General features: G+C 49.0%; 11 protein-coding genes across 11 annotated transcripts; 4 read left to right on the forward strand and 7 right to left on the reverse strand.

The window, feature by feature from the left end:
* Positions 1 to 126: 126 nt before the first annotated feature.
* On the reverse strand, positions 127 to 1,719 carry Pdw03_6065 (Pyridoxal phosphate-dependent transferase, major region, subdomain 2; the record flags this gene model as incomplete). Its single annotated transcript, XM_066101240.1, has 6 exons — positions 127 to 375; positions 444 to 498; positions 557 to 894; positions 952 to 1,283; positions 1,349 to 1,651; positions 1,710 to 1,719. 6 exons carry the CDS (start codon positions 1,717 to 1,719, stop codon positions 127 to 129), a joined length of 1,287 nt encoding a protein of 428 aa, XP_065958180.1.
* Positions 1,720 to 2,365: 646 nt separating this feature from the next.
* On the forward strand, positions 2,366 to 3,290 carry Pdw03_6066 (Signal recognition particle, SRP19 subunit; the record flags this gene model as incomplete). The annotated part of the gene is made up of 2 exons (XM_014683065.1): positions 2,366 to 2,801; positions 2,872 to 3,290. 2 exons carry the CDS (start codon positions 2,366 to 2,368, stop codon positions 3,288 to 3,290), a joined length of 855 nt encoding a protein of 284 aa, XP_014538551.1.
* Positions 3,291 to 4,069: 779 nt separating this feature from the next.
* Pdw03_6067 (Cytochrome P450) lies at positions 4,070 to 6,120 on the reverse strand (the record flags this gene model as incomplete). Its single annotated transcript, XM_014683066.1, has 4 exons — positions 4,070 to 4,832; positions 4,891 to 4,968; positions 5,031 to 5,452; positions 5,683 to 6,120. The coding sequence occupies 4 exons, from the start codon at positions 6,118 to 6,120 to the stop codon at positions 4,070 to 4,072; spliced, it is 1,701 nt and encodes a 566-aa protein (XP_014538552.1).
* Positions 6,121 to 6,714: 594 nt separating this feature from the next.
* Pdw03_6068 (uncharacterized protein) lies at positions 6,715 to 8,117 on the forward strand (the record flags this gene model as incomplete). The annotated part of the gene is made up of 3 exons (XM_066101241.1): positions 6,715 to 6,790; positions 6,850 to 7,597; positions 7,658 to 8,117. 3 exons carry the CDS (start codon positions 6,715 to 6,717, stop codon positions 8,115 to 8,117), a joined length of 1,284 nt encoding a protein of 427 aa, XP_065958181.1.
* A 461-nt stretch (positions 8,118 to 8,578) lies between these two features.
* Pdw03_6069 (Sphinganine hydroxylase Sur2, putative) lies at positions 8,579 to 9,901 on the reverse strand (the record flags this gene model as incomplete). Its single annotated transcript, XM_014683068.1, has 2 exons — positions 8,579 to 9,156; positions 9,211 to 9,901. 2 exons carry the CDS (start codon positions 9,899 to 9,901, stop codon positions 8,579 to 8,581), a joined length of 1,269 nt encoding a protein of 422 aa, XP_014538554.1.
* An 853-nt stretch (positions 9,902 to 10,754) lies between these two features.
* Positions 10,755 to 11,509, forward strand: Pdw03_6070 (Translationally controlled tumor protein; the record flags this gene model as incomplete). Its single annotated transcript, XM_014683069.1, has 4 exons — positions 10,755 to 10,769; positions 10,847 to 11,129; positions 11,198 to 11,369; positions 11,425 to 11,509. 4 exons carry the CDS (start codon positions 10,755 to 10,757, stop codon positions 11,507 to 11,509), a joined length of 555 nt encoding a protein of 184 aa, XP_014538555.1.
* Positions 11,510 to 11,902: 393 nt separating this feature from the next.
* Positions 11,903 to 15,596, reverse strand: Pdw03_6071 (C6 transcription factor, putative; the record flags this gene model as incomplete). The annotated part of the gene is made up of 9 exons (XM_066101242.1): positions 11,903 to 12,893; positions 12,941 to 12,967; positions 13,027 to 13,116; positions 13,164 to 13,213; positions 13,287 to 13,606; positions 13,654 to 14,671; positions 14,729 to 14,768; positions 14,822 to 15,363; positions 15,429 to 15,596. The coding sequence occupies 9 exons, from the start codon at positions 15,594 to 15,596 to the stop codon at positions 11,903 to 11,905; spliced, it is 3,246 nt and encodes a 1,081-aa protein (XP_065958182.1).
* Positions 15,597 to 18,283: 2,687 nt separating this feature from the next.
* Pdw03_6072 (Beta-xylosidase XylA) lies at positions 18,284 to 20,662 on the reverse strand (the record flags this gene model as incomplete). Its single annotated transcript, XM_014683073.1, has 1 exon — positions 18,284 to 20,662. One exon carries the CDS (start codon positions 20,660 to 20,662, stop codon positions 18,284 to 18,286), a length of 2,379 nt encoding a protein of 792 aa, XP_014538559.1.
* Positions 20,663 to 21,580: 918 nt separating this feature from the next.
* Pdw03_6073 (DEAD/DEAH box helicase, putative) lies at positions 21,581 to 24,010 on the reverse strand (the record flags this gene model as incomplete). Its single annotated transcript, XM_014683074.1, has 1 exon — positions 21,581 to 24,010. One exon carries the CDS (start codon positions 24,008 to 24,010, stop codon positions 21,581 to 21,583), a length of 2,430 nt encoding a protein of 809 aa, XP_014538560.1.
* A 282-nt stretch (positions 24,011 to 24,292) lies between these two features.
* On the forward strand, positions 24,293 to 25,960 carry Pdw03_6074 (Glycosyl transferase, family 1; the record flags this gene model as incomplete). Its single annotated transcript, XM_014683075.1, has 5 exons — positions 24,293 to 24,309; positions 24,371 to 24,402; positions 24,453 to 24,487; positions 24,540 to 24,928; positions 24,976 to 25,960. The coding sequence occupies 5 exons, from the start codon at positions 24,293 to 24,295 to the stop codon at positions 25,958 to 25,960; spliced, it is 1,458 nt and encodes a 485-aa protein (XP_014538561.1).
* A 438-nt stretch (positions 25,961 to 26,398) lies between these two features.
* Pdw03_6075 (Small GTPase superfamily, ARF/SAR type) lies at positions 26,399 to 27,214 on the reverse strand (the record flags this gene model as incomplete). Its single annotated transcript, XM_014683076.2, has 2 exons — positions 26,399 to 27,111; positions 27,166 to 27,214. 2 exons carry the CDS (start codon positions 27,212 to 27,214, stop codon positions 26,399 to 26,401), a joined length of 762 nt encoding a protein of 253 aa, XP_014538562.2.
* Between the last annotated feature and the right edge of the window lie 493 nt (positions 27,215 to 27,707).

A 27,707-nucleotide genomic window follows, 5' to 3' on the forward strand; every position in this document is an offset into this window, starting at 1 on the left:
CTTTTCTAAATACCATCTTTTACGGTGTTTCTCCCGGCAGTTATTTTCCGAAGGAATTGAAATCGATTAGATCATTGCGCATTCCCAGGCCGTGAGAGGGAATTTGCAGTATCTACAGAATGTGCTTTATAACGAGGCAAAAACCTCTTTCAAAACGTTACCCAGGGTGGCTACAATAATATCAATCTCCTCTTCCGACACTATATTAGGTGGCGCGAGCATAAGATGATCTCCTTTAACTCCATCCACAGTACCAGAGCAGCCATATAGCGAGACACCGTGCTCCGGCTCTAGACCTTTCTCCTGGATTCGGTACGATAGACGATCCTTGGGATCGAATGGCTCTTTCGTGGCCTTGTCTTTAACAAATTCAAGCTGAAAAGCGTTAGTAATCCGAATTTTTGTTGGTTGTGTAATATCGACTACATGAACGTGTAACTTACCCCCCAGAACAATCCTTTCCCTCGAATATCTCCCGTGAGGATGACTCGCGAATCGCTGCTTCAACTGTGTCTCAAGGTAAGCACCCATGGTTCGGACATTTTCCAACAGAGACTGTTCCTGAATAGTCTTTTGGACAGCAAACGCAGCGGCACATGAGACCGGGTGGCCTTGGTATGTCTGCCCATGGCGGAACTGCCCAGTGCCTTTGTCCATAGTTTGCACAATGGAGTCATTAATTAAAACAGCCGACACCGGTGCATAGCCACCACCCAGCCCCTTTGCAATAGTCTGGATATCGGGAACAACATCTTCTTGTTCCCAGGCATGCAATGTCCCGGAACGGCCCATACCGCTCATTATCTCGTCAAGGATCAAGAGAGCGCCGTGCTTCTCGCAGACGGCTTTCATTGCACGGAAGTACCCTGGTACTGCGGGGACACAGCCGAGAGCCTAAAGACTATAAGTTGAATAATCCAATAATGTGAATTCCGAGATGGGAAGTCATACTGCGCCAACAACCGGCTCTGCAATGAATGCGCACACGGTTTCGGGTCCGACACGTTGGAATTCAGCATCTAGCTCGGCTGATAGACGTGCCACATATTCTGCATTAGACTCGCTATCCCGCTTCCCACGGTATGCATAGCATGGGGAGACATGGGATACATTCTTGGAGAGAAGTGGCTCAAATGGCTCCCGACGCTGAACATGGCCACCAACTGAGAGAGCACCGAGCGTGGTGCCGTGGTAGGATGGAAGACGCGCAATGAACCTGGTACGCTCAGTTTGAGGAGTTGGAAGCTCTAAGAAAAATTGGCGTGCTAGCTTAAGTGCAGCCTCTATAGCGTCAACACTGTATGTGTGGACAACATTTTTGGTTCTTGGAAAGGCTGCCTTGACTCACCCGAGCTCGTTATAAAGACCTTGGATAGCTTTCCCTCAGTAGAGTCAACTAGGAGCTTGGCAAGATCCTCGGCTACCTGAGTACTGAAGAAGGCTGAGTGACAGTAGGATATCTGGTCCATCTGATCCTTGATGATCTGGGCGACCTGCTCGTTACCGTGTCCTAGGCAAGATACAGCAGCGCCACCTGTGGCATCGAGGAATTTGGTCCCATCTTCTAGAAAGATGTAGCACCCCTTGCCACCAATTGCTTTTTTTGGGATGAAGCGTGTGTTCCGGTGGAGAAGAGCACTAGCTTTGGTTTCTGGGAAGGGTATATCAGGATGAGGAATGAGCTAAGACATGGTACGCATTTGACATACCGTTGGTCATGATTGAAGTTGCGTGATATGTAGTTGAAAAAACGAATTTCTGAAGAGGCTGAGAAACGCCTTGCATAGTCGTGGATCTCTTGTCGTTTCACCCGAGGCAATGGCCTATCCTGCGGGGCTAAGTGGGTTCGGCATGCCGAAGGGAAGAAGCCGAGCCCTCAATTGGTCCGGGGGGCGGGGGAACAGACATTTGGCCGTTCAGGTTTCCTGGGCTATGTTGTACCTGGTCTACCTGGTCCATCGCGTTTGAAGAAAGAGCTTTAAAAATTTTTTTAAAATTAGTGATTGGCAATGATTTATGGCCTGGGACTATGTTTGGGAGTGAAATTATTACACATGTCCATATTACAAGGATGTACATGGCCATTTAGTTCGGTGTGGGTTCCTCAATGGGACATAAAAATCTAGGGCTCCTTTTTTTTCATTGAGATTGACGCAAAGGGGTTTAAAAGTACATTCATGATTCTTCATGTCAAATTTTAGACATCATGCACTATACTAACAATCAGTGACGTTCATTCAGTTGAACATAGTCATGTCATCCCCACGTCCCACCGCCCGCACACTCTGCATTCTGCCCCTCTGACTTGGCCACAATTCCCGCGGCCTTCCCCAGACAACTCCCCAATCCACGAATTCAACCCACAATGTCGCATCACGCCAAAATCGAGGAAGTCTCCGACTCCGACCCAGAAGAGATTGCCCCTTCTTATGATTCTGACGAGGACCTCCCCAGAAATGCGATAATCTCACCAGTAAATATCCCAACCAGGACTACACCTCAACCCCAACAACAGATGCCCGTGCCTGAACCCCAGCGCGAGATTCCCCGACACTTCTCATGCTTGTACCCCGTGTACTTTGACAAGACCCGATCGCGCGCCGAAGGCCGCAAAGTGGGCGCAGAGCTCGCAGTGGAAAACCCTCTTGCGCGAGATATCGTTGATGCCGTGCAGATGCTTGGCTTGAATGCAGGTTTGGAGCCTGAGAAGCTGCATCCTAAGGATTGGGCGAATCCCGGTCGTGTGCGTGTGCAGGTTAAGAAAGAGAATGGTCAATTAGCCAACCCGAATATCAAGAACAGTATGTGGTTGATACCTTTGATTGAGCAACTGCTTCTTTCTGCTGGATCTGAACTGACCTTGCTGTTCAGAGCACCACCTCTATCTTCTCGTCGCACAGTACTTGAAGGCTAATCCTACGACTGAAAAATCACCCTACCGCCTACGAATCCGTGGCCTGCCCATGCCCGAAAAGCTTCCAGCAGCTCCTGCTGCCCCGCGGGGTTGGAAGATCGGGAAGATCCTCCCTATCCATTCACCTGCCTACAGCGGTGGTGGTGTCAGTGACAATCCTCTCAAGGACGCAATGGCCGAGATGCAGGGCATGCAGGGTATGGAGGGAATGCCTAACATGTCGGAAATGATGAGTCAAATGGGTGGAATGGGCGGACTGAGCAATATGTTGGGTGGACTAGGCGGACTGGGCGGACTGGGCGGACTGGGCGGCGAGCCCTCAGGGGCAGGCGCAGAAAAGAAAAAGAAGGAAAAGAAGAGGGTGATCAGGGCATGATTTAGCACGTCCATCACTCCGTGTTCCACTTGCATTTTTATGGCGATGGGCGTTGCTTTTTTCTCCCCAATTTTTGATGCACTCACGAAAGGACACTTCCTTGATACCACGGGCCTGCATCTGAATTGATCTCATTGTATATCCATCTCAAATCGTGTCCAACATCTACCTGAGATTTAAATCACAGTACCTTATACGCATTCTACATTTTATGGACCATACTGGATGTCTGTAAGCTACAACGAGAGCTTTAAGAAAGACTTTCCAAGTTAACGCTAGATGGAATTTCAAGTTTCAAACCTGCATGTACGCCATGCAAATGCTTGACAGTATAATTCCGAGATCATAGTTATTTGTTGAGAAGCAGAGAGGAGTTATGCATTGTGCCGTCGGGTCCAGTGCAAATAGCCCCAAATCAATCAGGGCTATGCGGATCATAAAATACGAGAGCCATCATCTAGAGTGCCCTAAGTGATCCGTCGACCCGCTTACTAGGCCAAAAATTTGTCTATACCACGGAGTAAAATACTAGGACCTTTCTGAAGCGGTATGCTGATGAAGATAATTACCGGACACCCAAGTCTCTGAGGTAAATCCTACCCAAAACAGTCCGTTTAAGGGCCTACACATTTTGGGTTCTGTTCATCAAACCTCGCAGGTTTGAACCTCGCGGGATTGACAAGGGGAAGAACAAAGAAAGACATGTTAAATGGCCTTGCAAGGGCTGAACTTGCGCTCAAGTAGCTAAAGGGGCTGTGTTCGTGGGTGTTGTCATTTTGCTATACCTCTGTCTCTTTCGGGTGTCCTCCATTTCTATACTGCCAAAGCCGACTGAGTTCCTTGACACGCAGAACTCGATCCACACCTTTCGTTTTTGACCGTTGCAGGCTCAGCGCGGCGGGGAGAAACGCCTCGTCTCGGGCTATACTGGGTTGAGATCTGACTCGATGCGGAGGGCCATCATATCCATTGATACCGGAGGTCACCCACGGCTCCACTTCCATATCCATGAACGGATTGGAGTCAAGGACTTTCATATCAGGGCCTAGGGTAAACATATTGCCCAAGTAGTGCATGTTCAATAGATGGCCTGAATTCGGGCGCACAAACAGCCGGCCCATGTATCGATTTGGGATGTCCACGAAGTGGAGCACTCCTCCCACAGCTACAATATCAGCTGCATTGGCATAATGCTCGATGTGGCCGATGGACTGGCCAAATTGATGCATTGTGTCGGGCGTTGAGGTCCTTCGTGTCCTTGCTGGTTGTATCCATCGCGGGTTGTTGAAGTGATTCGCGGCATTCCCAAAGGTGTATACCTCCAAGTGATGAAGTAGATCGTGGGGTAGCTCATCTAGAAGCCAGTCCATGACAAGTCCCCCTTCAATGCCGCCTTGGCTGTGAAGAAGCAGAACCACCTTGTCACAGTCGGGGTCTAGGAGGGCTTCCTTGACCAAGGCATACGACCGTCGTATATCGTCAGTAGCATATGAAAAATCACGTTGAATCAGACATTCGATGAGATCAAAGACAATGCCTGCGCTATTAATCAATAATTATCATTAGTGTTTGCAAATCTGAGATTTCTGACGGCACTTACGTGCGGTTATGCACTCCCGTCACTTTCCGACCAAAAGTGTATGACAGTTGATCGATGTTCATCTGTACCCAGTGCTTCCTAGAAGTAATTCAAGTTAGTAACTAAAATCAGAGAAACAGGGGCATATCTCTCCCACCTACCCAGCTGCAATTCCATTAATATACAGCCAACGCTCCCGCTCATGACCTGATCGCTCGACCACGGGCACTTGGGATACCAGAACCCGCTGGAAGCCGTTCAACATCAACATTATGATCGCATAATTAATAGTGAAAGCCATCGCAGAATAAGCAAGGATCCATAGGCCTGGAAGCATACAGATAACCATGATCGGCAGCGAGAGCAGGACAACAAGTTGATAAACCACGAGAAATAGATGGATCAACACGATAGCTCCATTGCGTAACGATGGATAGAGCTCATCCAACTCATGGGTGCGATCTAGATGCAGGGGCAGTAGGATACCCGGAAGCGCCCATAGTTTCGAACCCAACAGGGACAAGTCACTCCAGAGCAACTTGATGGGTGAGGCAGTGTAGGGCAATGGGGTACCCTCCTTACCCTGACAAGTCATTGTGGGACGTGGCCAGCAGTAGAAGTGACACGATGAGATGTAACCGAAAAGAAGAGGAAGTGTTGTCATGTGATACGCATGAGGTTTTTTAACTTATGACTTCATCTGCTGGCTTGCCGGATGGACTCCTTTTGTACCTTTTTGTTTTCTTTCATGTTCAGTGATTGGAGTGACATGATTTTGAAATCGTCGAATGAGAAAGGAGAATTTCAACGAACAAGGTGGCGCATTTTTCGACGATTGTTGCCGCGGAAAAGATATCTTCGGTTGATCTTCATGCCAGCATGGCGCATTTCACTTTGATGCCATCGCGCAATAACTTTGGCAGCGGTAGCAATTGAAACATCACTAGGATTCCAGTATCCAGGGACACGGAGGGATAGACACCATTTGACATCGTGATGGACGGGTTCGGACGAAATGATACCGTCTCGGGCATCGATGCGAGCCACCACAAGCTCCATCAATTCTTCGTCGTTGTGGTTGTAGTCAGCCCAGTTGAAGAAGACAGTCACCCATTGGTTTGCTCTATTCGAATTGCATTCCTCGCGAATGTTTCGTCCGTTTGGATAGTTGAACATTCCTCGAAGATTGACACGCTTTTTTGCTTTCTTTGTGACTTGAGAGGAGTCAATAGCCGAGACTTGGTTTCCCATGGTGTAAATAAATGAGATAGATAGAGATCGACAAGACAAGAAATGAAGAAAAAAATGAGGCAAAAGGACGAGAATGTGAGACAAGGCAGGTCTAATATATTGTACAGGGCCCAACGAACAAAGGCCATTGATAAGTTCATTAATAGTGCAATTCATTGTAGCCATAGACCGATCAAGGCCATTCCCTTTGATGATCACAGAAACACCAATTGGACACTGCAAGAAAAAGCGTTGATTTCTTTGAGGATTGAAAAGACATTGTGTTGTGGTATTTATATCATGAAAGCACGCCGAGAACACCCCGCTTTGTTGGGAGTATATAAAATGCGTGGTTAAGACGGACTTCTTCTTCCTGTGGAATATCAAGACTAACCTCAAACCATTAATCCAGACTACTAAGGTGCCTGGTACACAATTTGTGACACGAGCGAACGAAGACACTATAGTGACTACATCCCATTCCAAACCATTCCAAACAAGTAGCACTTGAATCTGACCTCTAAACTCCTCGTTGCTTTCAACTAGGAGAAAGCAAAGATCATCCGAAGTCGATCACAGGGATACCACCAAATCCTCCATTAATAATGGAAAAAGATGGAGGGTGGTTTGAAAACAGACAAGACACAATCGGTAGACGTAGATCCCTTTTCTCAGGACAAAGAGACTACCAGTTTGTCACTGACCTGAGAAGAGACGAACTTAAAAAGCTGACAGAGATCTTGCACATAGACAACACAAGAGCGAGACACGCTGACGAGGTTGTCAAGCGATTAATCCACGAGCTGCCAAAGAATATGCGCCGTGATCGCTGGTCCAGAACGAACAAGGATTTGTGCAATGACCATCAGGGTCTGAATGCAGATCTCATCGCCGATGTGTTCAATCTGATACAGAGGGAAGTCGGCCATCACCTTCGCAAGTTTGAAGCGTATCCGGATTTGCTGAAGCCGCTCGACATATTGATCCTGCACAAACTACAGGCTATACAGGGCATGTGGGAGAAACCTGACCCGAAAGACCAGGTTATCGCAGAAAGATGGCACTATGAGATCAGCTGCTGTCAGGGGTGTATGGTGGCTCGAGTTGCGAGTGACAAGCATGCATTGCGCAATCTTCGGATCGCCCTGCTCTCTCGCACCCAAACACGTTTGAACCACGTCCCAAGAAGACTTATGAAATTTGTCGACACCTGCATTGACTTATTTCCCGACGACGTGGATGAGCTATATGGCACATCCAGCCAGTTTGCGTTCATCCTAAAGGATACCCGCAAAGTCTGCAGCAAGGCTTGGTCCCAAGACCCAGCACATACGGATTCGAGTCCCCCACATCGGAGGCACATAAATCATGACAAGAGTGACGGAAACAAAAAGACGGGAAAGAGTGCACGTAGCAAAAAACCTGTCAGTGAGTATAACCCGAGGAAGAAGTATACCCAGCCACCACCACCAATCACATTATCCCACCCTGCGGAAAGGTATGTCCCTAGATCTTGCTCGTCCTCTCAATTTACTGACACTGATAACGAAGGGCGCAGAAAATATCGCCCAAGGTCGAGCCCTTCCCGGAAGCCTTCGAGATCATCCTACCACATGGAGCGAGATCGACGCTCAGACCCGAACCCGGATCGGGTCACTAGGCTCATAGATTTCGCCGATGACAACTACCAAGGATTGCGAATCAGCATGGAAAGACAGAGTGCAAATACTGTCTATGAGCCTCCTGGGAACCCCCTGGCACCCGCCACTGCAAGCACTGTCTTGAGAATTATCGAGGCGATCGATGAGTTGCTTGAGATGTACAAGAGTGTGGGAAGAAACCACCGCTTGCGAAGCGCTCAATACTGCCCAATGCGTGGGAGTAGCGGCGTCACATCACGTTGTCGCTCCCCGTCGATCTGCTCCACTGACAGTAGGTCAACTGATGAAGATGAAGACCAGAGAAAGCCGGAGAGTGACCCAGCAGCGAGGACTGCTTGGAATCTGTTGCATGAATAGTCGAATCTGATTTGATCTCCTCTCCTGATCACTCTCATTTCGTTGTCTTCGCATCTCGTCTGGGCGCTCTGTTTCTTGTGTGGTTTTGTTTTCATTTCATTTATGATATATCCTTGGTGATTGTCGTTTTCTGATGTCAATGTGGTTTTCTTTGTTGTACGTCCAGGTCTGAGAAAAGCTTGTTCATGATATTTGCAGATGTATCGAATAGACACCGAATACAGAAAGAAAAATGTAAATAGCAAATAATAGACATTATTGACAGTAGGTCATAGAGCGATCCATGTACAAAGCATTGACTGGCGCATTCTGAAAAATTAATACATTGGGCCATTGATCCCATATACAAAAATGACGGAAAGCCCCACGGTCTGGCGGAGACGGCCAGCAGCTCCAGGGACGGGGTTGGGGGATGCGTAAGAAGAAATCGACACATGTTTAGGCTTCAGCTCACCACGGCTTTAGTTGTGGAGAACACTGCCAGGAACTCCATGACTCGGGCCCTTGAGACTGTCAACAGTCTTTCGGCGGAGCCGAGTGCGGGTCGCAGGCCCCTCAGGTGATACTACTACCCGTTCATGTTCACGATCCTCGGTCACAGTGACAATCGGCATTGTTTTCAGTGCCTGGGCAGCATCTAGGTCCACCTGCTTCTGGGCATTCTCTCGAGCTCGCTCGTAGCGCAGCTTGACCTCACCATTCCACTGAGTGCCAAGAAGGCGGTCCCAGAAGATGAAGAAAGGCTGGGAGAAGTTGGTCTTGATACCCCAGCTTTGATGATGAATGTCGTGGTAGGCGGCGTTGTTGGAGGTGAAATGCTGCAATGGATCCCAGGGGAAGGCATACCCACAGTGGTCGTCGACAGTTTTGATAGTCGACATCGTAAAGAACCACATGGCTTGGCGGGTACTCATGCCGGAGACCAAGAATCCAATACCAGTGCCAGCCGTGTCCAAGAGGAATCCCTCGAATGGGTGGTTGTAGAGGGCACCGAAAGCGTAAGGAACGTAAAGACGGTGGTGGCGGGAGTGGAAAGTCGCTAACGGCATGTCAGTAGGGAACCATCAATCAAACTTCGAAACGTCAGACGTACCATAGAGCCACCGGTTCATATGCATAGCGCGGTGGAGAAAGTACTGCCAAGTATCCACAATAGAAATCGCCAGTATGAACTGGAGTGCCGGGACAAAGTACCAATAAATGAAACCGGCAACTGCAAGTTCCCAGCTCGTGAACGCGGGCGCGACGGCCTTGGCTCCGTTGTCAAGGATTATGGACTGGGTCACACTGGGGTATGATCCACCAGCCAGAGCTCCGGCCAACATGGTATAACCGTTTTGAGACATCGAATTTGCAAGATTGAGAGCGTCAACTCCACCAAGAGCTAATAACGATGGGACAGCCTTTTGGGCGATCCGCAATCGCTGCGCCCACACGGCCACATCAAATTCCTCTCTCCCAACAGTTTCCTCGGCGTCAAAGTATAAGAATGCAAGGCCAGCCACGGTTTGAATCACCTGTTGTAAGATAACATCTCGTACAACTTCCAAGCGGGTCACTTTGTTTCGTTTCAAGACTTCTGCGGGGGTGTGGAGCCGGTATTCCACGAAGTAATTATTGACATCGAGGAAATGATATATCATGGACAGGCCCCAGTAAGCGACGACAGGCAACATGAGCGAAAGCACATTATCAGGAAGAGGAGCAAGCAAATTCTCTCGCGCGGTCAAGGTATAGGTTGGGAGGGGAGGTAGGTCGAACGCGACGGATGCGTTTACAGCCATGGCGGAAGACTGGCGATCGAAAATATTTAGGAATCAATATCTCGGATATCGAAAGGATCTCAGTGTCAGAAATCAGGGTAAAGAAAAGAGAGTGGATGTTCGCAACTGCCCACCACTCCGAAGTCCGGATGTTGACGGGTAGGCGCGACACAGGATGAATCCTATCAGTAAAAGACCTCTCGGCGCTGGCCGGGTACAAACCAAATTAAGTATGTAAAGAAAAAGAAACAAAAGCGAATCAGATAATGATGAAGGAAAAGAATAGGAAATGCTCGAAGATAAAGATGAACGTTCTGATCAGGAGACGCCCGGATTCGGGTGGCGCGAGCCGGAGCCAAGACAAACCAGTAAAGTACATGTATTGACAGTATCTTTGGTATGAATGACTGATGGGAGCAAGGATTTAGAGTATGGTATGGTATCGAATGGATTTTTGCTGACTCAGTTCTATACTTCGACCTGGACAGCCCCAAAGGGAAGTAAATTGGTTGCAACAGTGAAAACGAAGATCAATTGAATTTGGCTAATCACTTAAGGCTGCTCTATTCTCTTCAAAATTGAAGAAGTTTTTTTAAATATGCTAGCATTTGTGTATGTATTTTATACCCCAACCGCATTGTACTTTTGAAGTACCTTGAAGTACCACATACTGCGCTAACACAGAGCCAGTGGCGGTGGCCCAGACTCTCTGATACCCAAGCGGTACAAACTGAACAAACACAAATCCCCCGCTCTATTTTTTTTTTTTTAAAAGAAAAACCTCGTCCCCCCACCTAAAAAGTGTTTTTCTTCCCTCCCGTGCCACTTTGCTTTCTTACACTCTTCGTTTTCTTAAACATATAATTCCGCCAAAATGCTTATCTACACTGTAAGTCTGCCAATATCAGATCCTTGGATTTACCCCTTCTTGTTTGCAGGTGAACCTCAACTGACAAAATCCACCAGGACATCGTTTCCGGTGACGAGATCGTCGCCGATACCTTTAACCTTGTCCCAAACAAGGATTTCGATATCCTTTGGGAGTGTGACTGCCGCAAGTACCTGAAGCGTGCCAACGAGGACTTCCAGCTCGAGGGTGCCAACCCCTCCGCCGAGGAAGCTGAGGAGGAAGGTGGCGAGGGTGAGGCCACTATGGTCCACGACATCGAGGACCAGTTCCGTCTGGTCTGGCTGAAGGTTGAGGACGGCGCCAAGCCCTCCAAGGAAAGCTACAAGGCCCACATCAAGTGTATGCTCGCCTTCAAATCTTCACCTGTTGGTCCACGCAAATCACTGACTCTTGTTCTTTGAATACAGCATACCTCAAGAAGCTCCACAAGAATGCTTCCGCCAAGTTCGCTGAGGATTCGAATCCCGCAGAGGCCGAGAAGGTGTGGAAGACCAAGGCCGCTGGCGCTATGAAGAAGATCCTTGCCAACTGGGACAACTACGATGTTCTCATGGGCCAGTCCATGGACGGTGATGCCATGTACGTCTCCAGATTCTTACCTTTCCTTTGGAATCTGAAACTGACCTGTTTCTAGGCACGTCTTGATTGACTTCCGAGAGGATGGTGTTACCCCTTACGCCACCGTTTGGGCCGATGGTCTCAAGGAGATCAAGGTTTAAGTAACTCTTGTCATCCCCAAGCAGGCGACAGTAAAACGCACCCTACACGAACAAATACGTTTGGGACGAATTGCGAGTTACGGTTCAGACGCAGCGGCTACTTATTCCCCTTCCCTGGGCCTGTCTGTCCTAATAACCATCTCGCATTTTTCGTATCCAAAGCTAGTGATCAATTGGATCATCAAGAGTTACGCTTCATGAAATCATCTGTCTTGTCTTATTTTTTTTTCGTGGCTTGTACTATGTAGTCTGTCTTTGGTCTGATTGATTCATTGCCCCCATGCTCTCCCCCCAAAAGAGTCATTTCATGTCACCAAAATACGTGAAGCGACATCAATCATCAGGTTCATGTGTCTATTTGCGGATTAATGGATAGATGATTCTATATCTACACTAAGGGCATTTGGAATATCCCAGTCCATCAGCTCCATCGTTCTCATTCCACGACGCGAAACTCTCCTCTGGAGAGGAGGTTGGAAGTGGAATACCATTGACATAGGAAGTAGACGTGTCGATAGAACTGAAGCCATTTAACGTTGAGGCAATTCTGGTATGGGTCAAATCAAGACCCGAAACGGGGTCCAATTCCATCAGATCATCTGCAACAGGAAGATGTTGACCGAACACAGCATCCCACTGGTCCCAGTCGAAGTTGAAATTGGGGTCGACTATCGATGGCGGTGTGGGAACTCCTGTAGGCAAAACATGAAAAGGCGCAGGGTCCATGAAGGGCATTCCAACAGAAGCAGCAATGTCAGAATCTGAATACTGAGCATGTGAGGCGGGAGGAGTGGATGCAGAAGATTGTGTAGGCGGAGGTGCACCAAATGTGGGGTCCGTATTGGGCGAGGAGGCACTAGTGCCGGGAGGTATGGGATAACCGGCTGGGGTGAGATGGAATTGGGAATGTGAAACTGGATGTAAGGGTTTATCCTGCGGTTGGCATTGGTGTTGCAAACGGCTTTTAGTAGCAATCGGAGTAACAGGATTCGAGAACGTGTGGAAGCGGGGGGGGTTGTGTGTTGAGGGATGACTGGGTGATGCTGAATCTGGAGATCCGGCGTGAGAGGGATCTGAGCAAGGAGAGTCAGAATCCCCGCGAGAGTCAATTGATGAAGCGACCCCAGCCTGGATCTGGTCTTTTTCGGTCCAGAGCATTCGCGGATTGAGGCCAGCCTTTTGCCAAGCCTTCTGGCGAAGACGGCGAATCATATCCCAGGCTTCGCGGCCACCGTCCTTCAATGGCCGTTGTGTTGAGACACCGTCTTCACCACCCACGACGCCTCCATCCGGGCCAGAAAGTGCGAGTATGCTATCGATGAACGCGCGGGACCTGGATGCTTCAGGGCTGTAAGGTCGCTCATATAGGTCAATAAGCATGATCCTGCATCTTATTAGTGTGGTTGTCAACACCTGATGATAAAGTCATACATAGTAGCATGCATCGGTTGATGATTGCTAAAAAGGAGATATTAGTTGCCTCTGATTCTAGGTCACCATGCTAGCGAAAAGCCTACCCAGGCCAGCTCCAGTGAAAGGGCTGGAAATCAGGATCCGTTGCGAGTTGGATGAACTTTTCCATGAAACCGTGGCAGTGCCGAAGGGCACTATCAATATCAGTACGTGTACCCATTTTTTGAAGGTGTGTGCAAACCTCTGGCGTGCCGCTGGCCAAATCCGGCTGCGAGCGTTCTTCAGAAAAGGCTGGTAGGCCACGCAGAAAGCCCATAAGGAAGGTCAGTTGAGTGTGAAACCAGTAATGATCAAGAAGGCGCACCTTGTCAATATACAAGGAAAGGATGATCTTCGCCCATTTGTGGAAAAAGACAAGAACCGGTGAGTGATAGTGTTCTGGGCATCCGGTGGGACCTTCGCCTGGAAGCTTTGCGTTGGAAGAGTGGCCCACGGGAGATTTAAACATGGAATCCGCTTGGTCTGTCATTGCCAATTTATCAACGTCATTCCCCACTGGAATCCGGCGGATGATGGAATTCAGTTTCAGCTGCAAGTCAAGAAGTATGGACCGGAGATCCTCCATGTCCTGCCTGGTGAGGGGCGTTATTCCAAGCTGGATTTTCAAGATTCGGCGGACAGCGCCTGATTATCATTAGCATGTGGGTTTCGAATCTTAAAAGGGTACCAACGAGCCATGATATATTTCCCCCTTGCGGTGAGGTAGTAGACGTTGACCATTGATGGCCCGCCGCATATAGCGGGATCATCAGGATTATCAGGCAGCCGCTCCCGCGAAGCAACCTGTTCCATGTAGGACTCTGCAGCGGGGGTACCTAGCATCGTATCTTTCAGTTCACTCGTCTCGCACACATCACAATAATTCTCGTCATTGACAAGTGGGGGCAGACCACTTGACATTGCAACGACACCGTCCATATGCATAATGTGCCACCATAAACGGCGTCGATACTCAGCTTCACATGGCTCTATGCCAAACTTAGCTGGATCCCGGTGCAAGCCCATGGTTTGCGCAACCCTCATCGCGAGACTGACAAAGAGACTAGTGGTCAAAGGCTCTTCCTCCTTCGTGACAATTGTCTGCACGATAAGGTAGGCAGCGAGGCCTTGAAGTGAAGGACTGCGCGGGAATTTGATATTCGTCAGCCATCTGGTAACTTCCTCATTGTAGATTGTCAAAAGAGCCGACCGAGAGGATGCATTGAATTCAGCTTCGATTACTCGCATCGAAATGGTCACCGAGCCGCCATACCATATAGCGTACAACAAAGGAAGAAATGAGGGATTTGGGCACGACTCTCCCGAATAGCTGCTGTAGTCATACCAATCCCAGAAGGCCCTGTAAAGCTTGAGGATAGATGGTGGATGAATGACAGGACTGATGGCGTGTATACCGGAAATGAATCCTTTGTAAAGAATATGACTTTGCCGTCTGGTTGGAATGTGGTCAAGCATTTCTGGCTTTACCACATTTTCATTGATTGAAGGAGAGTCACCCGAAGGGAAGAGTATAGATTGATGGAAGGAACGAGACCTAGGCGCGATTAAAGGTGTCGAGCTGCCTGTTGACTCTCTCCAGGACTGTCGACCATCGGCATGCGAATCTGTTATGTATTCATTATTCTTTACAGGAGTAGACTGATCGTGTGAGCTATTTTGATCTCTCAGCAATTTATTGAGCTCATTGATCTAAATGCGAGTTAGTCAAAATGGTCTACCCGTCGGAAAATCCAGTGGGAAGCATACTTCACCAGAGATATAAGCCCAGTACGTGGTGCCAACATATCTAGTTTTAGTCAGAGACTTTTGCATTTCGAATAAAGGTCAATGTTGACCAACCTTGACCTTCCACCGTCCTCTAGGCTCAAATGTCCCAGGTTCAGACTGCCAACCGGGTCTACTAGGTCGGTGGCCTGACCGGATGGGATTGGAAATTCATCACTGCTTGACTCTGCAGCAAAGACATGTGGGCTGGTAGATCTTGATGGTGTTTTATTGCCGTTCAGATCATTGCTCGCCCGTGGGTCATCCAACTGGGTGGGGTCCACTTTCACATCCTGGGCCGTTGCCTGCATCCTCACGTCCTCAAATGTTTGACCGCTCTCTCCGAGGCGCTCAATCATTAACATAAGCTTGTCAAGTCGCAATTCAATGGCGCTTGGGTCGGGCTTTTCGCCTGTCGTCTGTGCCCGCCTTAAATGCCCATAAAGTGACCGGAGCTCGTCGACATCCTCCTCCAAGGTCCGGGACATCTCTCGCCTTCGTTTAACACCGTGCGCGTTATGGGAAGAGCCATCACGCCCATCGTCCTCTTTTTGGGATGGCACATTATATATACATTCGGTGTTGTTCTTCACGCAGTTTCCACATCTCGGATGTATCTGTCGGAGATGCATGTTAACTTAAAGTAAGAATTTCGGTATTGGTGGCAATCTGATCAACATACCTTGTTGCACTTGACCTTCCGACGCCGACACGTGTGACAGCTGTAGCTCGCGCGGTTTCGGGTGATCTGGCGACCCCCAGCCAACGGTCCCCTCAATGATGGAGTAAACGAGCTGACAGGGACGGAAGGACCCGGTATGGGCTGAGCACTGGATGGACTCTGGTTCATAGTCCCTGGCAATACCTGCAAATGTCTTAATGCTTCGCATGGAAATGCGCAAACCCCAAAAACCAGCACTTCGGGGACTGCGGGGTGACGGTATCGGAGAAGCCCTGGAGAGGATGACCAATGATATCACTGCATGAGGTCAGCCATTGGTGCCTGAATTGGCCGGCATAAAATCATTCGCTCTCTTCTTGCCCCTTCTCGCGCTTCGGCGGTTCAATGCTGTGGGTTCTGCACACTATCCAAGAACACACAGACCAGCGGAAGTGACCGATCTTCCATATCTCATCGCCAATCCAGGTTCAATTTCAGGAAAGATGGACCTCGAACTGGATGTCTAAGTGACTGTCAGAAGTCGGACAGGGATTCTAGTGTGCAACGAATGATTTTCAAAAGACATGGTTGTTTTAGGATGGTCAGAGCCCCAATTGACTGTGGTTTTACGTTTCTCATAGTTCTACCTGAAACCCGACGGTTTGCTGCAGAATTTGTCTCTCTGCTTCTCACCACATGCGCTATTACAAGAAGCGTCTTGCAGATGTTAGCCAACCAATCCCCAAACCTGAAACCGAGACAAGCCCCCTCCCAAAGTACCAAGTGCCCTAGAACTTGGTGTTCGCTGTAGTAGAAAGCTCTAATAGAAACAGGAAATCTAACAATCAAAACCTAACGATTCCTCATACATTCCCTCGGGTAACATTACATCAGAAATCGAATACTCTCAACGATGAGTTTCGGAGTAGGCGTCGGGGACTTGCTTTCCATTCTCACTTTGGCTCATAAGCTCCGAAGAGATTTTGTTGACGCTCCACGCCAGTTCAATAGTATATCCAGAGAGTGCGTGGATACAAACATAGGCCATGAACCAGGAACGGATGTTTTTCGATCTTCCAGGGTCAGGGGATTGGCAAATGTTCTCCAAGACGTCGATGTTCAACTACTGGGTCACGAGAGCAATGGTCGCCAACAAAAGCAATTAGGAGACCTTGGTCACAGCTGTATGATGCTATGGAAAAATACATAGTTGTTGAATACTGCGGTACATCGATTCACAAAAGAGCTAGAAGCATTTGGAAGAGGATCTCGTGGGAGCCAGAAGAGATAGGCGAGCTTCGGGGTCGCTTGATATCTAACGTGATATTGCTCCAGTCATGTTTGAGTTCGTTGTCAAGGTATCATATACTCATAGACTTCCCCTCTTCAACTATACTCGGCGCCCCGGGAAATATCAAGATCTGACCTCCGTAGTCAAACGATGGCTGCGACAAAAGAAACACTGGAACAACCCAACCACCGTCAAGAAAGCAATGAACGGTCCTGCATTCTAGTCTGGCTGTCTGCCGTTGATTACACGTTGCAGCAGAGTGATCTCCTTAGTCGACGACAGGCAGGAACTGGGCAATGGCTTCTCGCATCGAATGAACATGAGCATTGGCTTGACACCCCCGAGCCACCCTGTTTTGTCCAGGAATGCCAGGTGCGGGAAAGACCATCTGTTCTGCTATCCTTGTCGATGATTTGATGACGCACTTTGAGGAAAAGCCAGATGTCGGCATAGGCTACCTTTATTGCAACTTTAATCGACAAGGTGAGCAGAGGGCTCAAGACTTGCTGTCAAGTCTGGTAATGCATTTATGCAAGAAGAGAACATCTGTTCCGGTTGCAGTCAAGGACCTCTACAAGCGCTACAAAACCGCACCGATGCGTCCGCGATTCGGTGATGTATCGAAAGCCCTAACCTTCGTTATCGCTCTGTATTCCAAAGTGCTTATCGTCATTGATGCCCTCGATGAGTGTGAAACAACTTGCCGTACAAGATTTTTGGGCGAGATCGGCAAAATTCATGCTGGGCCGGGGGCAAATGTCTTCGCCACATCAAGGCCCACGGAGAGAAATTCTTTCTCAGGCGTCGACTGGTTCATTATATAACGCAAGAATATCTCACGCGGAAGAAAGATCTATTCTTTCCTAGCGCCGAAAATGAGATCAGCCGGTTGTGTGTCACTTACATTTCAATTGACACATTTGGATCTGGGATCTGTTAAAGCGATGAAGCGTTCGAGGAGCGTTTACAATCCTATCCATTCTACCATTATGCGGCATATCATTGGGGCCACCATGTAAAATTGGCCGGAACTTTACAACCTGCTGTGATGGACATTTTGAAAGATCTGCCAAAACTTGATGCCTCAGAACAAGCAATCCATGTGAGGAGGCACTCAAGCCTAAAAGGTTGGAGCCAGAAATTCCCGAGGTAACGAATGGGCCTGCATCTCACTGTATCTGGTGGAATTGAAGAAGCTGTGTCTTACTTTCTTCGATATGGGTGCCCCGTGGACATTTGTCACAACGGTGGTGGGACTTCAACGTCTACGTGCTGCCGATGTTGGTGGCCTTTTGAGTTCCCCTCCTGGTGGAATCAGCGAAGGAAATAGTGCTACAGGAACTAGTGAAGATGAGACTAGCACCGAACTGACCACGTGGCAAATATGTAATGGCCATAGGATTAATAGAGCTATCCTTCGGGGTGGTTTTTGCTCTCGTGCCTTTTGTTGTGGGAACTGGAGATGTGATGATTTCTTGCCAGATCGTGTTCTCGTGGTCAATATTCAACAAACCATGCGGCATGTAGGGAGTGTTCAGCCGTATAACATATTCAACTACAATATGTAATTGGCAAAAAAGATCTTTCATGAGGGAAGAACAAGTTGCTCCTCCTCGGGCCAAGTAACAAGGGTGGTTGCATCACCGGTCAAAGTAAATGAAAGCACGGCCGAACGTTCATTGTTCAGTGTAAGCTCATACTTGCCGGGATACACAATGCGGTTACCTCTCTCATCTGTGCGTGCCACGTTGTCTAGTGTGATCGGAATGGTCATGGTCTGCGTGGTACGGGGACTAATTCCACCGAGGCGATCAAAGCCAACCAGCCACTTGTTAGGATGTGGGCTTGGTCCCGCTTTTGTGTTGACAAAGGCCATAGCGGTATAGTCAGACGTGACGTTACCGGTGTTCATAACTTCAACGGTGTAGTTTATGAACGGGATTTGTTCGACCACGCTGTATCCGGCGTTGGGGCGTGAGAGGAGCTGCACAATGTCGAAGGAAGTTCCGTTCTCGGCTCCATGGAAGTGAGCGAGTGATACCTTGAATGTTGTATAGAACAGCCCATGGCCAAACTCGTAAACTGGCTTGCCTGTATACCACATGTAGGTTTGCCCAGGATTGTTGCCTTTAGGGCGCAAGCTCATGTCGGTAGCAGGAAATTGAAGAGCATACTCAGCAGGGTATTGAGTGACTGTCAAACGACCAGCGGGTGCACGCTTTCCAGTGAGAATGTCCAGAATTGCAGGACCCCCGGATTGTCCCGGGTAACCACCCCAAACCAGAGAGTTAACGTTTTTGTTGGCTTTGAGCGACGAAGAGTCAACTTGGCCACCACCCATTTGAAGAACAACTAACGGTTTACCCAGCTTACTCAACTGCTCAATCAGCTGAAGCTGATTGCCAGGCCAGGTGATGCTTTCGCGATCCACTCCCTCTGCCTCGACCGTGTTGTCAATTCCGCCGGCGAAGATAATCACTTCGGATTTCCCCGCAGCCGACAGAGCCGCTTCAAATCCAGAAGTGGAATCGGAGGAGATATTGGTGCCGAAAGCATAGTTGACATCAAGATTGGAGGCCTGTAGGGCAGCGAGCGGGCCGGTGAGATAGGGCGCTGCGCCATAGTAGTTTCCCTGCAATGTAGTGGTTACATTTGCCCATGGTCCAATCAATGCAACGCTGCGGGTGTTATTGGACAGAGGTAGAGTGCCATCGTTCTTGAGAAGAACAATGCCTTCTACGGCAGCCTCATATGAAATGTTCCATGCATCAGTGGCAACAACGTCAGGCCAATGAAGATGTCGATATTTGCTGTTGTCACCATCAAAGTAGCCCAAACTGACCAGAGTAGAGTAGAAACGAGTGACAGCACGTTCAATTTCACTGCGAGAGATCTCGTCATGGGATAGCGACTCATTCAGATAGAGTTGATATGTCGCCCCACAGTCAATATCTGTGCCTGCCTGTATACTTTTTGCCGCAGCGAGCGAGGCACTTGAGGCATATCCGTGGGGGTTGAAGACATTAAAGACAGCATCGCAGTCAGAAGAAACATAGCCATCCTCAACAAAATTCCAAGTTTCACGAAGCAGAGTTTGGAGCAAGAACGAATTAGCCGATGAGGGAACACCATTGACTGCGTTATATGATGACATCACGCTATGAACTCTTGCATCTCTCACTGCTGTGATAAATTGAGGGGTGTAATAGCTAGCCAGGTCGAATGAGCTGATGGCCACATTATTCCCCAGTCTTGAATGGTTGCCCCAATTCTCAAGGTCATAACCAGCGAAATGCTTCGCTGTCGCCGCCAACTTCAAATCCCTTGGGTTCAAGCCACCCTGAATGCCTGTTATGTACTCAACCCCGTAAATTGAACAGAGTTGGACATCCTCGCCTGGAGTTTCCTGCCCACGGCCCCATACGGGGTGGCGGAAGGAATTGATGTTGGGTGCATATACATCAAGCCCATACCGACCCCCATTATTGAATGCTCTGCCTTGAGTTGATATAATTTCACCGATTTGATTGATCAAGGTGCGGTTCAGGGCAGCCATGATGAGGATGGGGGATGGGAACGAGGTCGCCCAGCTGTAGTCCCCGGATTCGGTAAGATTTGCACGATCCAAACCATGTAGAGCTTCGCTCCAAACCTGATAAGGTGGAAGGCCCAGTCGGGGAACTGCAGGAATGACATTTCCAGTACTGTTCACGAGTTCTTCTAAGGTGAACATGGACGTGAGGGCAGCCGCTCTGTCGTGTGGCTTTGCGGTGGTGTCGCAGACAATCGTCTTGCTGAGTGGGCCATTGGAGCAGTCTGGGAAAGAAAAATCGACATGTGCCATCGTTTCAGAGTAAAGATTCGGTTGTGGCTCGGTATTGTAGTCCACAAAACTGGTGTTGTCCTGGGACAACGCGGTTGGCGCGAAGGCCACCAGCAAGGTAAGGAGCGAAAGTACAGGCATTTCAGAAAGGCTGTCTTTGAAAATAAATCCTCATAACTCTTTGCTCATAACACAAGAATTAACTTATAGTCTGGGGTATGAAGAGATCCCCCCACACATCTGGACCCATGTTGGAAGTTTTACCGTCGATCACAAGGGATCCCACACAGAGTCGGGGTTTCCCCGCGATTGAACGTTTGAAATGAACTATTTAGCCTGAAGTCCTTGTTGTCCCGAGTCCTGTCGATTAGGTCATCCGGTGGCTGTCAAAAGGTGCATGGGTAGATCCTTGAACACCGATTCAGCCTTGCTATAGCTTCAACAAGCATATGGACACCTGGTTAGATGCTCTCTCTTCGTTCACGAAAAGTGGTGCTACCTACAAACCACCTCCAAAATAAGTTATTCAAGCCAGAAGCCATCTGCTGAGGTAATGATGGGATTTGTGGGGGTGAGTTTAGCCTAAACTGGCCCCTAATACTGATGCTGAATGTGTCTCTGGCACATTGCAGTTCTCAAAAGAGGCCTAACCCCCGCAGGACCGGGTAATGGGCAAAATTGATCTGCCGATTTGCCGATGTCTATGGCCTTTGGGAGATGAACTACACCGTGGTTGATTAGAGATGCCCAAGCACACAATGCCCTTCCCAGCATCGTTCGGAGTTGATAGAGACCAGGAGAGTCCATGGTAGTTGAATACCTATAGTTCAATGGTTTCAATGAGACGCGGGATATTGATTGACTGGAGTCACAACAACCTTGTCATCGTCTTTTAAAAGGGACGTCCTATAGCGCGTTTACATATAAGACAAGGAGGGAAGGGCGTAAATCAGGAGACGGCTAGGCTTCTGAATAGATTATAATACAAGAATAAGCTGTACAGACCAACACGGAACCACTCATAGAAACTAATACATCGCAGACACATATTAGACCAGGCTAGCCACGTTTGACCTCTTGCTCGAGCTTCTCCAAAGCCGTAGCGTATTTGGGCTTGAGTGAGTCTAGTGCGTCTGCCTTGATCTGGACACGATCGATGTTCGAGGTACGCGTGATCCGGCCATCCACACTAGCTGCAATCTCATTGGCAAACCAGCGGCCCTCACGATGAGCAACCAAGGACCACGCAGAGCCTGCGCGGCCAGCACGGGCGGTACGTCCAACTCGGTGGACGTAAGTGGTAATGCTGGTCGGGATATCGTAGTTGATGACATGAGTCAAAGATTGCAAGTCAAGACCACGAGAGGCACGATCAGTAGCTACAATCACTGAAATGCGGCCTTGTCGGTACGCCGTCAGTGTCTTGCGAGATGCAGAGGATTTGTTGGATTTAATGATAGTTCCCACGCGCTTGGCCAATGCGGGATGCAGAAGCGAAATGAGACGTGCGAGTCGGGAGGCAGACTCGGATGATTTGGTGAAAATCAAGACAGTCTTACGCAAGGGCGAGGGAGCGAGTTCCAAAGCATCGGACTCCGAGTCTTCAGAATCTTCAGAATCTGACTCCGAGTCTGAGTCTGAATCCGAGTCGGACTCCGAGTCTGACCCAGAAGATGAAGTGACGTCATCAGAGCCGGTATCATCGTCGCTGCTGGTATCATCATCTGAACTAGAACTGTCAGAGTCGGATGAATCAGACACGCTTGGAGCGCGGTCTCCACTAATCTCAATGTGCGAAAGAAGAAGACGTAGCAGATAAAGCGGCTTGAGAGATCCGTCGCCAACTTGAACGACGTGCTCGGATAGAGTTGGGGGTAGGGCGAAATGAGCATCTGGATGAGTAGCAGATGGATCTTCTTCGTCGGCAGCATCCTCAGACCCGATGATAACCATCTTGGGGTTAACAAGGCGCAGCGAGTTGAGTTTAGAAATGTCGCGAGTCATTGTTGCACTCAGAATCACCTTCCGAGGCGGCTTGGCGTCAATCGAAAGTCCCAGTTCAGACAGAACCTTTCCACCAGGACCAAAGGTCTCGGGGGCTTCTCGACTATTCAGTGAGTTCATGACGACATCAACCCACTCTTGGAAGCTTTCGTTCAAGAGACGATCGGCTTCATCAATCACCAGCCATTCAAGATGCTTGAGAGTGAATCCCTTGGTGTAGCGAATGTGGTCAACCAGACGACCAGGAGTGCAGATCAGGATGTCAACATTCGGTTCGGATCGCTGGATGTGGCCCGGAAGAGACCCGTTGGAGCCAATTGCCTCACTGATACAATCTTCCAGGCTCAAGTTCATCCAGTCATTTCCGTTCAATCCGTCACGCTGTTGCTGTTGAATAGCCGGGTTGTAAACCTGGTCCATGCGCATCAAGAGTTTCTGCTCGTCTTTGATAGCCACATTACCAACTGCGCTTCCGATGTGAAGTCTGGATCCAGAAGCACATAGTTCGCAGGATTCGCGAGCTTGTTTGACCAGCTCTCGTGTGGGAACTACAATCAATCCTCTAAGTCTGGAAGCAGATCTCGGTGGTAGAGCTGTAACAAGGGGGAGAACATATGAAAGTGTTTTTCCGGACCCAGTCGCCGCAGAGATACACAGATCTCCTGGGTGGTTTCGGTCTCCTTGCAAAAGCAGCGGAATGACGGTAGATTGCACAGCAAAAGCTTGTTTGTAGTTCTGCTGTTCCAGGATTTTCAGAAGGTCTGACTTGATTCCGAGTTCGGAAAATTTGCGTGTGTCCTGAACTGATTTGCGCAATGGGTTAGCCAGCCAGCCGGGCAGAGATGAATATGTTGGGATTTGCTCTGGCTCGGGTGGATTTTCAGGCTGAGGTAGTCGCTCCAGGCCCTGTGCATAGACAGCTTCGACAGCAGGTGTCTCATCTTCAACAAGTTCAGGTTCAACCTTTTTGGCTTTGGCACTGGAAACGGTTTTGGTTCGCTCGAACTTTGACAAAATTCCCGAATGCTTGTTCTTCGATTTGCGTTGTTCGACGTTCGGCGCTTCAACTTCTTCATCGATATTTCCTGTAATCACAGATGCAGTCGTATCATCCAGTGTATCGTAAGTTCCGGAACTCTTTCGCTTGCTCTTCTCCGATTTCTTTGCCGTTTCGCTAACAATCCTGCGCGAGTCTGCAACAGTCGGTTTTCTGCGGTCCGACGAGAGAGTACTTTCTTTCCGGGACGTTTCCGGGGAGTTCGATCCTTGAAGTGCATCCTTGAGATGCTTGCGTTTCTTGATGCCGCGATCACCTGTGATTTCTGCGATCGGCAAGCTTTCGCGTTTCTTATTCTTCTTCGTTGGCGTGGGAGTGGCTGCAGGCTGAGAGACATGGGGATCTCTCTTGCGCTTGTGAGACTGGGTGGATTTAGGAGTCCCATCAACCTTCTTCAAGGACTCGAGTCCTGAATTTTTGCCGACCATTCTCGTGTGATTCCGCCAATGTCGTGGTTGGCGTTTAATGTCTCATGGGGATCAAATTCCTTCTCTCTGAATCTTTTATGCCAGCAGAACACACAAAAGTGTTACCGCCCCTGCTACCGCCCTGCTTATCAGGACAGCTTCCAGATGACTCCAGCTCTCCTATGTTTTTTGGCTTAAATGGACTGGTGTTTTGAGCAGCAGATCTGTTAGCCATGGAAATAAATTTGAAACGAAGGGCAAATTTGATAGCTCGGAGTTCTTGCCCCGAGAACCACAGTCACAATGCCATATAACATCGCGTTAGTATCTGTTGTTCCATCTACCAGTCGCGATTACTTGCTAATATCACTCTTGTTATAGAATGGTCAGTGACTTCTTTTTCCCCCAGTCAGGTATGCCTCGATCTTTTCCTTGCAATCTACACATTAACTTATTTTTCTAGGTGGAATTGAAAGTCACATATACCAATTGTCATCTGTAAGCACGCCGCATCGTAGTTCTGCCTGCGCTCCTCCTAATTGCTTCTCAGAAACTCATCGATCGGGGACACAAAGTCATTGTTATCACCCATGCATACAAAGGACGCACTGGTGTCCGATACCTCACCAATGGACTGAAGATCTACCATGTTCCATTCTTCGTCATCTACCGCGAAACGACATTCCCTACCGTCTTCTCGTTCTTCCCCATTTTCCGCAACATCGTCATCCGAGAGGAGATTGACATAGTTCATGGCCATGCCAGTTTAAGTAGCTTCTGTGGAGAGGCTATTCTTCATGCGCGTACTATGGGACTGCGGACTGTCTTCACAGATCATTCCCTGTTCGGGTTCGCTGACGCAGCATCAATTCTCACCAACAAATTGCTTAAGTTTACTTTGAGTGATGTTGATCATGCGATCTGCGTTAGCCATACTTGGTAGGTCTCCTTAGGGCGCACTACATAACTCAACTAACAAGTTGCAGCAAGGAAAACACAGTGCTTCGGGCTTCGTTGGATCCATTAATGGTATCGGTTATTCCAAACGCCGTGGTAGCGGAAAACTTCTGCCCTCTGTCTCATACAACTCGTGCGCCCGATCAGGGCCTGAGCTTGCCTGCGGATACTCCAAGGTCCCCCAGACGAATCGGGCCCGACGATCCAATTACCATCGTGGTCATCTCACGACTTTTTTATAATAAGGGCACCGATCTTCTGATTGCATCTATTCCGCGGATTCTCGCCTCTAATCCAAACACTCGCTTCATTATCGCAGGATCAGGGCCCAAAGCAATCGACCTGGAGCAGATGTTGGAACGCAATGTGCTTCAAGATAAAGTCGAACTTCTCGGTTCGGTCCGACACGAGGAGGTTCGAGATGTGATGGTGCGAGGTGACATTTACCTTCATCCAAGTCTGACAGAAGCATTCGGCACAGTCATCGTTGAAGCGGCTAGTTGTGGTCTTTACGTGGTCTGTACACGTGTTGGGGGCATTCCAGAAGTTTTACCCCAACACATGACAACGTTTGCCAAACCGGAAGAGGACGATATTGTGCTTGCAACCAGCAAGGCAATTGCGGCTTTGCGCTCGAACAAAGTGCGAACAGACCGATTTCATGATCAAGTGAAGATGATGTATTCATGGCGGGACGTGGCCGCGCGCACCGAGCGGGTGTACGAGGGCATTACTGGCGACATTAGCCCAGAGGAGTTCTACGGTTACTACCCCGGCCAGGGCTGGGAGGCGAGTGGAGATCGCGTCCGTAGCTTTGCGCTAATAGACCGGTTGAAACGCTACTACGGCTGTGGTGTCTGGGCAGGCAAGCTTTTCTGCCTGTGTGTCGTGATTGACTTCTTGATCTATGTCTTCCTTGAGATGTGGTTTCCACGGGCCAACATTGATATCGCACGAAGCTGGCCAAAGAAGCCGCCGGCGAGCAAAAATGAGACCAACAGAAGTGTTTGCTGAAAAAAAAAGAGAAAAAGAAAGAAACACCCCGATAAAAAAAAAAGACAACCGGCCTGCCAATATCTTTCGGATCAATTCTCATTTATACGCCTGGCCTGCTTGTCTCAGACAGCTCATCTCCTAATTTAATCACCTCCTTCATGTCCCATTATTCTACAAGGCTCATTTTCACACATCCTCATCCATAACGTCACATATATAATATAATATTATGCCTACTTGGCGGAAATACAATACCTGGAATCATCCCTGCAATAATCTTCTCTCCATTCGCCTACGTGATGTGGCTAGTGACTGATAGTTGACCGAAGTTGACATCGAATAGACTCCATTGGTATATTAACAGATAATGTAAAATTGTCAAGAACAAACGCCATTATGCATCACATGCTGCGTTCCACATCATGTACGAGAATTGTCGGCAACCCCAACTTCAGATCAGCGCATCACCGGAGGCCTGCCCTCTTTGTTCCATTTGACACGACTTTGTACCCACTCCACAGCCGCCTGTACACCAGACCCTAGCAGCGCGCTGACCGGCAGCACACGGCTGTCACGGACACCGCCTCCTGTTTCTCCTTCAAACACTTTCCGGACAAGCCCTTCCTTGATACGAACCACTTCCACGCAGTCCTCACGGTCTTGCTTGTTTGCTAACACCAGGATAGGAACACCAGCCACGTCGGCACTTTGTAAGACCGACTCGAGGACTTGACGGCATTCATCTAATCGCCCGAACTCACTGCTGGCCGCGTTGATTCCGACGTTCTGTTCCGAGAAGGCCTCTGCACTTGTGCTTGCTCGTGTGCCAGTGCGCGCTGGACCTGCCCCAGAGCTTGTGCGCCGAGCAAGCCGTGCGATATCGGGATCTTGACCAACGTCGGCACTGTCGACCACGAAGATGATCGCGTGACAGCTAGTGTAGTAGCTCTGCCAAAGACCGCGCATCGAGATCTGACCTCCAACATCCCAAATTTTCAAATTCATGTCCGGTAGGGCTATCGTTGCGACATTCTGCCCGACGGTGGGGACGGTTTTCCCGGGGTTGGGTGCTGGAGCGCCATCGGAGCGGGGTTGGTACAGCGCCTTGATCTGGGAGAGAAGTGTTGTTTTGCCGGCGTTGTCTAACCCAAGCAGGATAACAGAGTACTCTGCAGTTCAAAATAGTCAGCGTGGAAGGTCATGCGATAGGGGAAAGCATTTGCCTTCTTTGCTCGTAGCGGCTAAGTACAGCGACTTGGCCAGGTGATACATGATCGCGTTCCCTATGGGAGCTCAAGGCCAAGCGCAATTGTAGTTACAGAAAAACAGGGTCAAAGACAGCAATCATGGCATCGCGGTTAGTTCTCTAACGTTGAAGCGCTCATGTTCCCCGGGGCCCCGTTGCAGCCTCATCCGTTTTGGGGTGATTAGGGCTTAGGGCTTTGAATGATCTGGGGATGTTCGAATCCGAACTACATCGGACGTTTTGATGTGCGTGCATTCAACACATTCAACGATCCACTGTGTTCAATCTCATAACTTCAAAGATATGGTGACACTGTAACGACAGACTCCACACTTCCTGGGCAAATTACTTCTCTCTCGGGTCCAGTTTCCGATGCCATTCCAAGCGGCAAATGGAAAATCGTCGACATTCCCGAGTTCTCCTCTTCTCCCCCCACTTGAAGACACTCCACTTTCCCAGAGTTTGTCAGCTTTTGATTATTGATCGACTTGCCGATACGAAGGACCCCCCCATCTTGTC

The sequence above is a fragment of the Penicillium digitatum genome, chromosome 6 (genome assembly GCF_016767815.1).
Source record: "Penicillium digitatum chromosome 6, complete sequence".
Lineage (NCBI taxonomy): Eukaryota > Fungi > Ascomycota > Eurotiomycetes > Eurotiales > Aspergillaceae > Penicillium > Penicillium digitatum.